Source organism: Solanum pennellii, chromosome 3 (assembly GCF_001406875.1).
Source record: "Solanum pennellii chromosome 3, SPENNV200".
Lineage (NCBI taxonomy): Eukaryota > Viridiplantae > Streptophyta > Magnoliopsida > Solanales > Solanaceae > Solanum > Solanum pennellii.
In genome coordinates this window covers 483,805-496,998 of record NC_028639.1, presented here as the reverse complement: position 1 = coordinate 496,998, position 13,194 = coordinate 483,805, and the positions used below count along the sequence as shown (strand labels likewise).

Genomic DNA, 13,194 nt, shown 5'->3' with positions numbered 1-13,194 from the left:
ATGTTTTATTATGTACTACTAACTGTGTTTGATTAGACATGATCACATGTAACTTAAAGAATTTTTTGAAAAAGAATTTATGGTGTTAAATCTATTATAAATGTTTTTGCAGTGACAAAAAAAATTAAAAAATTGTTATTATGGCTCATTGAATTAATTAATACATAAGATTGAAACATAATTGAGGTAATAGAGGGAGTAATTTAGAGTGTTACATGAAATATGAAAATGACATTCTTTCTTCAAAAATAATTTAAGAATGAAAGATTGTTATTATTTTTTTATCAAGAAAATCATAATATCTTAGTATTTGAAGAGAGTGACAACAAAATATTGTACTACTAATTTAAAAAAAAAAGAAAAAAACTCATAGAGTGGAATATATATTCCCTAGGTAAGAAAGAGGTGAGAGTAGATGAAGAGAATTAATTTCATAAGTTTGACCAAACTTATTAAATTCCAATATTTGAAATTTGAATATTTTTGGGTATATTTGTCTCTTATATTGAATAAAAATAATTATTAACCCTCTTATAGTCATTATTATTAATGGAGTTCAACCAACATCATGTGAAGTATTTGTACCTTTATATATATATAAAATAAATTGTGGTGTTCGGATTTATAACAAATAAAAAAGTAATTTTTGTTTTTATTGAAAGTATAGATTAAAAATTTTATGATTTTTCAACTCACTTCGACGATTATTAAGTTATATTCTTAATGTAACATCACATGAAATATTATACAAGCAAGAATATTAGAAGCTATCAATATGTTTTGTGATGAGATAGCTGAAGTCTCCAGTTTGAATCTCTTGAAATAGCAAAAATACGTTAGAAGCATGAAAAATAATCTATTGAAAATATCGTTCTAAAAATGAATTATATTATCGGAATTAAATTAAATTTTAATATGAATATCAAATATCGAATATTTAAGAAATCTTTAGTCATGTGTAAGCAAATTGTTAACAATTGGAGCAAATAGTGAGTCTGTCATGTGATAAGGTGGACTTCAATAAGTAAGAAATAAACAACATTAAGATTTGCTTATAAAGATATATTATATTATGCTAGTAAGATTCTTTTTTTTTTTTTTGTATTTTTTTTGGAATTTAATCATGTGTGGAATACTATGTGATTCGAACATGTCCCAAGTGAGTCTTATTCTACTTAGACAAGTGAAGTTAGACAATCGTCTAAGGGTTTTGTAATGGTTTCAAAAAGAAATCGTTTGAAAGTAATATTATCAAAATATTTATAGGCTGACACAAAAAAAAATTAAAAAAATTGATTAAATTTTGTTTATTGATCCCTTAATGTCCAAAATGAGCACTAAAAAATGGTGAGACCTTACGTACTATTACGCCAACTCCCTATGGAGGGTTCATAATGGTTTCGAAAAAAGCTCATCCAAAAGACATATCATTAAAATATTTATGGGCTTAAACACACACGAAAAACTAATAAAATCGTTTAATTCTTGTAAATTGACCCTATATGCCCAAAATAGATTTTTAAAATAGTGAAATTGTACATACTGCTCCAACAATTCCTCATGGAGAATTCTACAAAGATTTCACAAAGAAATCGTCTGGAGGTCGTGTCACCAAATAGTCATAGGCTAAACATACACAAAAAATGAGATAATTGTCTAATTCTTGTATATTGGACCCTAAATATCCAAAATAGACTCTAAAAATGGTGATATTGAATGTACTTCTCCCTAACTCCCTACTGAGGGGTCTGTAAAGGCTTCACAAAAAAATCGTCCGAAAGTCATATCACAAAAATTTAAGCCCACAAAAAAGAATTTTGTATGTTGTCTCCTAAACGCCCGGAATGAACGTCGAAAATGGTAAGAATATACCTACTGCTGTCCCAACTTTCTATGGGGGGTTCAACAAAACATTCATTGGCTAACACATATGAAAAATTAAAAAAATAGCCTAATTCGTATAAATTACCCCCTATATACCTAAAATGAAATCCAAAAAATGGTGAGACTGTGTGTACTGCTCCTCGAATTTTCTTCGGAGGGTTCCGTAAAGGTTTCATAAAGAAATCGTCCATAATCCATATCACAAAGTATTCATGGGCTAACATACATGAAAATTTTTTAAAAAATCCTCTAGTTTCTGTAAATTGCCCCCTAAATGTCCAAAAGAAATTCCAAAAATAATGAGTGTATCTGAAAATCGTATCATCAAAATATTCATAGGTCAATACACGAAAAATTGAGAATATTGCTTAATTCTTGTAAATTGATACTTAAATATCAAAATGGACTATAAAAATGGTGATACAGTACGTACTTCCCTCCCAAGTCCCGACAGAGGGTTTGGTTAAATATTTTGCAAAGAAATCGTTTGAAGACATGTCACAAAAATATTCATTGGCTAATACATATACAAAATGGAGAACATTTCTTAATTTCTGGAAATTGCCCCCCTAATTGCCATAAATGAACTCTTAATATGGTGAGACTGTAAGTATTATTTTCCTTACTCCCTATGGTTGGTTCCATAAAGGCTTCACCAAGAACTCGTCCTAAAGCCACATAATTAAAATATTCATGGGTTGACATACACAATAAACTGGAAAAAAAATCGCCTATTCTTGTAAATTGGCCCCTAAATATTCAAAATAAATTATGAAAATTATGAGACTGTACGTATTGCTCCCCCCAACTCCCATGTAGGATTCCAATTTTTTTTTCATTTTAAAGTTGTATCATCATAATATTCATATATTAACAAACACGAAAATTACATAAAATCACCTAATTCCTGTAAATTGCCCCTTAAAGAATCCGAAATAGATTGAAAAAATGATGACATTGTACGTACTGCTTCCCCAACTCCCTACATAGGTTTTCATAAAGATTTCACAAATTAAAGAAATCGTTTGGGAGTCATATCGCTAAAACATTCATGGGTGCAAAAGACTACGAAACTCATCTAATTCATGTAAATTGATCCTTAAATGCTCAAAATGGAATTTGAAAACGATGAGACTTTACATTCTTTTCCTCCAACACCCTACAAAGGTTCCATAAAAATTTCTCAAAGAAAACATATGAAAATCTTATCACCAAAATATTCATAGGCTAACACCATATAAAAAATTGAGGAAATGCCTAATTTATGTAAATTGGCTCCTAAATACCTAAAGTGGACTCTAAAATTGGTGATATTGTACATACTTCTCTCCCAATTCCTTATAGAGGTTTTTCGTAAAAGTTTTGCATAGAAATCGTCCGAAAGCCATATCATCAAAATATTCATGGGCTAACACACAATAATAAAGAAAATCGCCTAACATCTGAAAATTGCCCTTAAATATCCAAAATGGACTTTTAAAATGGCGAGACTGTACATATTGCTCCCCCAGCGCCATACGGAGGGTTCCATAAAGATTTCACAAAAAAATAATTGGAAAGCCATATCAATTAAATATTTATTGACTAACACACAAAAAAAACTGAAAAAATTTACTCAATCACTGTAAATTGCTCCTAAATGTCAAAATTAGACTTTGAAAATGGCAAGACTGTACATCTTGATCCCCTAACTCCTTTACGGAGGATTCCATAAAGGTTTCGCAAAAAAAAAAAGATCTAGAAGCCATACCGATAAAATATTTATTACCTAACACAGATTGAAAAAACTGAAAAAATCGCTTAAATTCGTGTAAATTGACCCTTAAATGTCCAAAATAGACTCTAAAATGGTGAGACAGTACATACAACTTTCCCAACTCTCTACGGAGGGTTCCGTAATAATTTCACAAAAAACTCGTTTGGAAGTCATATCATCAAAATATTCATGGATTAACACAAATCAAAAACCAAAAAAATCGGCTAATGATTTTGTGTGTGTTAGCATACTCGCTACATCAAACTCAAACATCCTTATGATTTAAATTGAACTCTAGTACACTGCAACTCGTTTGTTAATATTTATATGCTCCTTTTTAAAATAAAAATATATAAAATTATCAAAATTTGCTTTCTCAATCACCACCATTGATCTCATCAAATCACAACCGTTCATTCTTTGTCCCCAAAATTCATAATCCTTCACTACTATTCTCTTCCCTAGTCTGCGCCTCTTTTCCAGATTTTCTCTTACACAAACCCTCACTCTCTCTTCTCCCTCACACACTCACTCAAAAATCTACAATTTTTTTGTTATACATACATATACATCTTATATATATATATAGATAGAGAGAGAAAAAGTATAGGGGGAGAGAGAAAAAAGAGTATGGATTCAGATCAAGGAAAACTATTTATTGGTGGGGTATCATGGGAAACATCAGAGGAGAAGATGAAGGAGTATTTTCAAGGGTATGGTGATGTTGTACAGACTGTAGTAATGAGGGATAAGATTACTGGGAAGCCTAGAGGATTTGGGTTTGTTGTATTTGCAGATCCTAGTGTTATTGATAGGGTTCTTCAGGATACCCATGTAATTGATGGACGTACGGTGAGATTTTTTTTTTGTGTTTTTTTGTTTATTTCGTGATTTTAGCTTATGGGGTTTCGTTAATTTTGTTTGTTTCTCTGTATTAGCTTCTGGGGTTTCATTAGTTTGACTGTTTTCGTGATTATTGATTTTATTTGAAATGTTGTAGTTGTGGAGTTTTGGTTACGTGTACTGATTTTGTGATTGTCTTCTAGGCATTTCCTGATGTGACATTTCCAATTTAGGATGTGTTTTTGCTTCTGTTACCATGATGTGAGTTCCTCTTTTATTTGTGGCTTTTGTGTGCTGTTTATTTTTCTGCTTTATTTTCCCTGGGTTGTGGAGTTCTGGTTAAATGTGCTTGTTTTGTGATTGTTTCCTAATGTGGCATTTCCAATTTAAATTGTGCTTTCGTGTCTATTATCGTGACATTTGAGTTGTGCGGTCTTTATTTGGTAGCTGATTATCATTTTAAGCATGTCTTTATCCTTGTTGAGTTGTGATACAGATATGATCTTAGTTTGATTATGCTCTTTAGCTGGTGTATGCTCATGAAATTTTTTGGTATGGTTTTGTTATCTTCTTCTGGCTGTGGTTTGTATTTATCAAGTTCTCCTGATATTTAAAGTAAGTCTGCATCTTTTGTGTTGTCGTTTCTTATGAGTAATAGTATCTCTCAGACAATTTTGTGAGTAGACAAATTCTCCTATACTAAGTGAAGTCTGCATCTTGTGCTTTGTTGTAAATAGTAGTTTATCGAGTAAGTTTTGTGAGTACACTGTGTGTTGTTTGTGTCCTTTTTTTTTTCAAATGTGTAATCACTGGATGAGGTTAACTAAATCCTTGCAGTAGTTCTGTTATGTGTTTGAGTGCCACGTGGGCTGAATGATTCTTAATGAGCTGTGTAATGGTGTTTTGTGTTTGCGCGGCGATTTTTGCTGTAGTATGTGTTGCTGTTGTCCCTTGGGAAGCTAGAATTATGTGACTAGATTGCTTCCGTTGATTGAGCCATGCACTTTGATGCAACAGGTGTCTTATTGCCATTATGCTCCTTTTCTTGTTTCAGAAAAAATATTGGGTTGATGTGCCCTTCTTTGTTGATTAGACGACTGTATATACAATGCGGTGAATAGAGTTGTAAATTTGTAAGTTTCTCGAATTAAATTACTTGTTATACGATGGGTAGACTTGGTGGGGTCGATGCGTAGTAGTAGTAGTAGTTGTTGTAGTACAAGTTTTTGCTTGTGCTGCATAGTGGTAAGTTTTGTATAAGAATATAATTTGCTAGGTGATGTGTCTCTATTGTGCCTTCCAAAGCTGGAACTGTACAGCAAACTGTGTTCCATTATCAAACCATGCACTTGATGCAATGAATGTGAAGTGGGATGAATGTATCCTCCCCGATGTTTTTGACACTTTCTTGGTGTGATAATGATGAAATAATATCTTACTTGTTGAAACGGATGTCCTAAAATGTGGTGCATAGAGTAGTAGATATTATTGTTAAGCAGTGCGCTGACTTGTTGACAGAGATAAGTTTTTCTTTCGGTTTATATGGTGCGGGCGGGTTTATTTTAGTCCTAATGTCCTCTTTTGGTATGATTAATGAGAATAGATAATGGTTTGTTCACAACGAGTTCTGTAGTGGTGATGGTAAGTAGGTAACTGATTAGAGCACTATGATAGTGATTTATTTTAGGTAAATATGCATTTTCTTTCTAGATTAGAGCATTATTTGCTCTGAACATTTTAGTGACTTAATAGTGCATTTGTGAATCATCCCTTTGTTGCTAGTTGCACTGTCAAATGGAAAATTTCCTGTGATAATTTCTTAAAGTGGTGCCTTTCACAGTTCAGTGCTCTTATACTTGGTCATAGTGCCACCACTTCGGTTAAGGCGCTTCTATTAAGATGTCAAATCATTTGTGTTTGTTTATCCAGGCCTGTTTTTTCATCTGTACTTTCGGGAATTCATAATAAGACACTCTTTGTTAAAAAAAAGTGTTCAGATGATAATTTTATCTCTTTAGTAGAGGTTTCGCCCCAAGTAATAACCTAGTTGATGGAAAATTGACTTAAATTTTGGGCATCTTTTTATTAAAAAATATCTGTTCTTTGTGTCTGTCTTGCTTGCATCTGAATTTGATGTTCTTTTACTTAGCTCAATGACATTTTTTTCTTTATAGGTTGAGGCTAAAAGGGCCTTGTCCAGAGAGGAACAACAGGGTCCAAAATCTGGAAATATGGGTAGTGGTAGAAGTTTTGGAGGCGGTGGAAATACCAGGACCAAGAAAATATTTGTTGGGGGATTGCCTCCCACTCTGACTGAGGATGACTTTAGAATTTACTTTGAAACTTATGGTAATGTCACTGATGTAGCAATTATGTATGATCAACAGACCAACCGACCTCGTGGGTTTGGCTTCATTTCATTTGATTCTGAAGATGCAGTAGATAGGGTTTTACACAAGGCATATCATGATCTCAGTGGGAAACAAGTAGAAGTAAAACGTGCTCTTCCTAAAGATAGTAATTCTGGTTTTGGTGGTCGTTCCACGGGCAATGGTGGTAGTGGTATGGGTGGTGGAAGTTACCAGGGGTATGGTGCATCTGGTGACAATCCCAGTTCTTATGACAGAATGGATACCAACAGATACATGCAATCACAAAACACTGGAGGTGGTTATCCATCTTATGGTTCCTCTGGATATGGTACCGCAGGTTATGGTTATGGATCGTCCAACAATGGCATGGGTTATGGTGCTTATGGAAGTTACGGTGGAGCCAATCCTGGCTATGGGGGTGTCAATCCTGGATATGGTGGTGCTGCAGGTGCTGCCTTTGGAAATCCAAATGTGCCTGGTGCCGGTTATGGTAGTGGTCAAGCTGGTGGACCAAGAAGCTCGTGGGGCTCTCAGGTTTCTTCTGGATATGGTAATATGGGCTATGGTAATGTATCCTGGGGTGCTTCAAGTGCTGGTGGTGGAGGTGGGCCTGCTAACGGTGGATCTGCTGCTGGCCAGTCTCCAAGTGGAGCCACAGGATATGGAAATCAAGGTTATGGCTATGGTGGATATGGCGGAAATGATGGTGCTTATGGAGGTGGTGCATCGGGAGATATGCAATCAGGTGGAGGTTACATGGGCAGTGGGTATGGCGATGCTAGTGGAAATTCAACTTTGAGATCTGATACCTCACAAGGTTCTGGTAATTATGGTGCTCAGCAAAATGGACCTTATGGTGGTGGTGCCCCAAGTCGGCAGGCTCAACTACACTGATCATAGTGGTCAATTTCATCCGAGAACTCACCTATCAACGTAGCAGAGGATTTCACGCTACTGATTTCGTTCCACAGACAGTTTCCTCTTGCTGTTCTTGCAAGCGTAAAGCGCTAAATGGGATTGCTTTAATTTTTGTAGTTTGCAGTTCTTATTTCTAGTTCACAACAAGTAATTGTCAGTCTTATTTCCCTGTTTTGTCATATTTTATGTTTTACTGTAGTTTTAATTTGGCTTGCTTATGGTTGAGGTTCGTTTAATAGTTAGTTTTACCCTTCGTGATACTATCTCATCGCCATTACTAAACTTCCTTAATTGGATGGAAGACTCCAAATAAGATAATGAAAGTGGAAAATAGAACTCCGAGTGTGTTTCAAATTTCAAATATAATTTAAGTTTATTTGAATACTTTAAGAGTATATTCAAAAGAAACTAAACATGGCTAAATAGATTCGGCCTACTGGTTTCGTTCTACCGACAGTTTATTCTTGCAAGCATTATATGCTAAATGGGATTGGTTGGACTGCTTTAATTTTTGTAGTTTGCAGTTGTTGTTTCAGTTTACAATAAGTAATTGTCTGTAGTATTTGCCTGTTTCATAATATTTTCTGTTAACTCTAGTTTTAATTTGGCTTGCTTACCTCAACTTTTGTTTAATAGTTAGTTTTACCTTCTGTTATAACCCATACCCTTCAACTTTAATTCTGTTAGTCGCAGAACGTTGTACATTTGGATTTGGTATCCTTTCTAAGAGTTCATGATTAATAGTGAAAGAAGTGACCTTTGATTCATCTTCTGCTATCATCACTTTTGTGATCTTTGCTGTGTTGTTCATCATTGTGCTGTAACCTAGTCCTTCTAATGCCTTGTTTCTTCAACTCATGTTGCAACTTTAAGATAGTTGGGTAGGGTTTGGGTTATTTTTTGAAAGAATTGGGTAATAATAGTCGAGAATGCAGGTGTTGCTATATATTTCATGATCAAGAAACATCTTGCCTAAAGAGCGTTGGAACAACTCTGTGATAAGGTATGATTCATAGACTCTGATTCTCTAGTGTAGTTTGTCCACTGTTAAGACTAGTGAAACATAATTCAATGATTCTACAAACTATGTGTTTCGATTAGATTCTTCAGAATGTGATAAGAAATGTCTAGTTAAATGTTCAAAACTTGATAAATCATTTTGTCTCAAGCAACATAAACATTCATATGAAAAAAGAAGCAACATTACAAGAAGTTACAATAGGACTAGATAAAATTGTTTTGAGGTATCAGATTCTTGTTGTTTTTTTTTCAAGCAATACTGCGTGGAACTGTTGAATGCTGTTGATATCAAGTTTCTGGCAGTTGTCGATTTCTATGTCGGAAAGTATAGGCATGGCTGTATTTTCCACATGGATTCTCTGCAGCTCGGACAAATTGAGGAGTTGTAAGCATTTGAGCTGAGGGAAACCTGAAGCTGAACAGACCATATCCTTCCCCATATAGGCATCATCATTGAGGCCAAGAATCCCTAAACTAGGAAGCTTCTCCAAGATTGGCATGGGGTCTTGTTTAAGACAAGACTTATGAAGACGTAACTGAGTGAGATTCGGGGAGATTTTAGGAGATGGTGATAGGGGTCCAATAAATCCTTTGAAATTCAAGGTTTGGAGTACTTCACAACCTAAGAATTCTTGTAGTACAGTACTACGTTCGGGTGCAGAGCAATTCAAATCTATGATGTCAATGGAGCAATGTAGCGGACATTTGTTTGAAGTACTACTTCTCATGTAACTGGTGATTGATTCAAAGTCGGGGAAATTATTTTCAACCTTTGCCTCCAGGTAATGGAGTTTACAAAGTGTTGAGACATCATTAGCTCTGCACAAGCTCGTGTTGAAGTTCACCAAGGTTTCAAGTTGTGTCAAGCTATTGAGTCGGAGTTTTTCACCATTTTGAGTTGCAAATTCTAGCGGAAGGTATAAATGTTTCAGCCTCCTCAACTTCCATAGAACGTTTGGGATTTTTATAGCGGATGCTCCTTTTTCTACTCTCAAATCAAATACTCGCAAGTAAGATAACTTGCTAATAGATGATGGCAACTCATCGAGGATACACCCTTTTAAGCTCAGATACCTCAAGAACTTGAGATTGGAAATACCCGTCAGTAGTTTCAGTGTTTTAAAATCAATCCCATCAAAATCAAGAACTCTGAGCCCTTTAAACTCCTTGAGGTTTAGCATTTTAGTAGGGGTGTGCTGGTTTCCAAGAAGAACCACTCTAAGACTAAGAATAGTTTTAGAAACTTTAGGAGGAATATCAACTGTGTGATTACCTAGATATATCACAAGTCGACGTGGTCTTTCACTCAATGAGAGTGAACAGTTTTCTCGTCTTAAATCAATGATTTTGAGAAAACATTTTTCTTCACAATTTGAGACACAAAATTTTTCCATACCTTGAACAAAGCGATAAGCCTTGAATAATTTGTTGGTCGTGGGAACTTCCTCTGGTTGCAGCTCTACCACGCCCATACGTTCTAGTTCTTTCAGATATCTCTCAGTCATGCTCTGATCCCCTTTAACACTTTGTCTTGTTGATAATAACCCTTCGATCATCCATAAATGGGACAACTTTTCGGGATCTATCAATTGATTTTCTAGGAAATGACCCAAGTAAATAAAGCAGCATGGTTGCAAGTCCTTTGGTAACTCTTTTTTATAAAGTAGACAATAGTATTCAGAGATAAATGATTGGGTATTTTGATCACTTTTTTTAGACGATGCAAGATGCTTGATGAGCCCTGGTAACCCACGACAACTTCCAACCATTCCCCTATCTGCACAGAGTTAGATACTGTATTAGACATATCATATGAAAGGATCTACTATTATTATTTTCAAATGTTGTCGAGGAAGTTGTAGCTTCATTGCTGGCAAAGATACATTTCGTGGGATTATTTGCACTTTTAAAACAAAAGCAGAGTAGAATTAAATTAACTGACCTGATGATGATGCCCTGTGACTGGGAGATAACACCATGTCGAACAATCTCCAACTATCACCCTCGTTCAAGGACTTCATGTTATGTACAGGCTGACTGTGTTTTTTTGATATGTATTTCGCTACATATTCAACTCGGGTAGTTACAAGTACGTAACTACCCGAGTATAATTCTGGTAGTGCTCTGTAAAGAGTTTCCCAAGCTTGTATGCATCGCACATCATCAAATACAAATAAGCTCCTCTTACAATAAAATATTCTCTCAACACGTTCCTGCAATTGTTTCTTGGAGCTGCTGCACCGCATCCATCCATGATTTACTGACTCCATTATTTTCTCAAGTATGTATCCGACATCAAAGTCTTCGTGAGGAACATCAATCCATATCCGATACTCAAACCTTTCAACAATGGCTGAATTGTCATGTATTGATCTAGCAAGTGTAGTTTTGCCTGAACCAACAACTCCGTATATTGGAATAACAACTGGTACTCCAATACGGGAGGACGAGGACGAGGATGAGGACGGAAAAGATGAATAATCAGATAACATTGATCTGCACACTCGCTCAATATCTTCTTCGAGACCAACTATGTTGGTGATTTGGTTTCGAAGAGGAAGGAGGGAGGTGCTTACTCCATTAATAACAATATTGTCGATTTGTTTGAGGATAGTCTCCATCTTTGATTTGATCTTCGGGATTCTGAAACTAAGAAATCTCCACGTTTTTGAAGATTCGATTTTGTCTTCGATTTGATAATTGAGTTTTTCAATTATCCTCACTTTGTTTTCAATTTCATTTTCCCTCTTTTTTTCTTTCAATAAAGTATAACTCAACTGAAGCTTTTTGACTATGGAAAATAAATCTTCCCTAACAGAGCTATTCAATCCTGCAGTTTCTTCTGATAATAAATTCTGAAGCCTTTCACCGGCGGACCGGAGTACTATCTCCGACATCCTGGTCAACGCTTGCTTAATTCATCATCTAAATCTTGTCGCTGCAATTATTTCATTTTTACAACCTTCAATTATTGTTTCATTTTTATAACCTTAAATCATCAATCAACTTGTCACTCTTCCGTTGAGCATTTTTGAATTCATAAATTAGTTACTAACCAATTATTTTTTTAATCTCAAAAACATTTATATAATAGGGAAAAATGACAAATATATCCCTAAACTATCGTAAATGGTATGTATATACCCTCCGTCATACTTTGGGACATTGGTGCCCCTGCTGTCCAAAAACTAGAGCATATATACTCTTTTATACTAACAAACGTACTCATCTCATAATCTTATTCGCCGATCGATAATTATTAAATATCGAAACAACGGATAAGATTACGCCACATGTCCCTAGTCTTCGTTAGAGTGAAGACCATATATGATCTACTTTTTAGACGGCAGAGGCATCAATGTCTCAAAAGTCTGACAGAAGGTATCTGCATACAATTTATGATAGTTCTGAGATATATTTGTTCTTTTACTCCGTATAACATCAGCAAAAAAAAAAAAATAGCAGGGTGGGAGGGTGTAGGGTCCGGGAGTAGTGGTGATGGGATCGTTAAGGGGTAAAAGTTGGAGGTGTTGGGTGGGTGAGTGGGATGGTCAAGGGTGGAAGGTTAGGGGTGTTAGATGTTAGTGAAAAAACTTACAAGATAATAAAATTGCAAGATTACAATTGAAAATAAAATGAAGAAATTAAGCTCTTTAGGCTGAGCGCGGATATCTCGCTCTCTTTAAGGAGATTCAAGCCCACTGCAGCAAATGTTTTCACCAGTCCAGCAGTAGTCCTTTTTGACTTGTCCCCTCCAGGACACAACAGTCTTCACAAAGTATAACTCAACAACTCTGGACAAGAGTTGAGTCCAAAGCTCCACAAAAAAGAACACTTCCCTTCAACTAATAAGAACTCTCTTTTAGAATAACTCTTTCACTCTCTGTTTTCTCTTGTGTTTCGTGTGTCTCAAACCAAATGAAGACTACCACTATTTATAGTTGGGGATGTCCTCCTAGCAATGAATAGGAAGATCATGGTGTAGTAAATAGTGTATATAATGGTCTTAGGAGTTACATAAGTTACAAGGATAATGAAGGAATTAAGAGTGACAATGAAGTGAGCACAAATGCCATCAACGGCTAATGCCATCAAAGGCATTTTGCATAACTGCAATACAAATGACATTGAGAAATGCATATGACAATGAGAAATGTACTAATGCATATGGCACTAACTCCAATAGATTAATGTAGTTACTTCCACATTATGCCAATGAATATCCACAAACGTAAGTATAAATGAAACAAAGAGACGGTCAATATGACAATGTAAATATGCACATTTCTTTTAATATTAAAATGCACCCTACACTAACATTAGATTGTCATGTTTTCACCTGTCACATGATTGAATATTTTTGAATTTTGTGATCATGAATTAAAGGTCTATAAAATGTAT

General features: G+C 35.0%; 2 protein-coding genes across 2 annotated transcripts; one reads left to right on the top strand and one right to left on the bottom strand.

Moving 5' to 3' along the window:
• Positions 1-4,093: 4,093 nt before the first annotated feature.
• Positions 4,094-8,036, top strand: LOC107014915 (heterogeneous nuclear ribonucleoprotein 1-like). Its single transcript, XM_015215036.2, has 2 exons — positions 4,094-4,492; positions 6,658-8,036. Exons 1-2 carry the CDS (start codon positions 4,271-4,273, stop codon positions 7,747-7,749), a joined length of 1,314 nt encoding a protein of 437 aa, XP_015070522.1. The 5' UTR covers positions 4,094-4,270; the 3' UTR covers positions 7,750-8,036.
• Positions 8,037-8,851: 815 nt separating this feature from the next.
• On the bottom strand, positions 8,852-11,719 carry LOC107012331 (disease resistance RPP8-like protein 3). Its single transcript, XM_015212144.2, has 2 exons — positions 10,736-11,719; positions 8,852-10,570 (listed from the first exon to the last, which is right to left on the bottom strand). The coding sequence occupies exons 1-2, from the start codon at positions 11,688-11,690 to the stop codon at positions 9,021-9,023; spliced, it is 2,505 nt and encodes an 834-aa protein (XP_015067630.1). The 5' UTR covers positions 11,691-11,719; the 3' UTR covers positions 8,852-9,020.
• Positions 11,720-13,194: the final 1,475 nt, after the last annotated feature.

Bases quoted from the DNA above. Each gene is read 5' to 3' on its own strand.
- LOC107012331 (XM_015212144.2), bottom strand. From the start codon at position 11,690: ATGTCGGAGATAGTACTCCGGTCCGCCGGTGAAAGGCTTCAGAATTTA. The intron at 10,571-10,735 runs GTCAGTTAATTT...AACTCTGTGCAG, and splicing joins TCACAGGGCATCATCATCAG to ATAGGGGAATGGTTGGAAGT.
- LOC107014915 (XM_015215036.2), top strand. From the start codon at position 4,271: ATGGATTCAGATCAAGGAAAACTATTTATTGGTGGGGTATCATGGGAA. The intron at 4,493-6,657 runs GTGAGATTTTTT...TTTTCTTTATAG, and splicing joins ATGTAATTGATGGACGTACG to GTTGAGGCTAAAAGGGCCTT.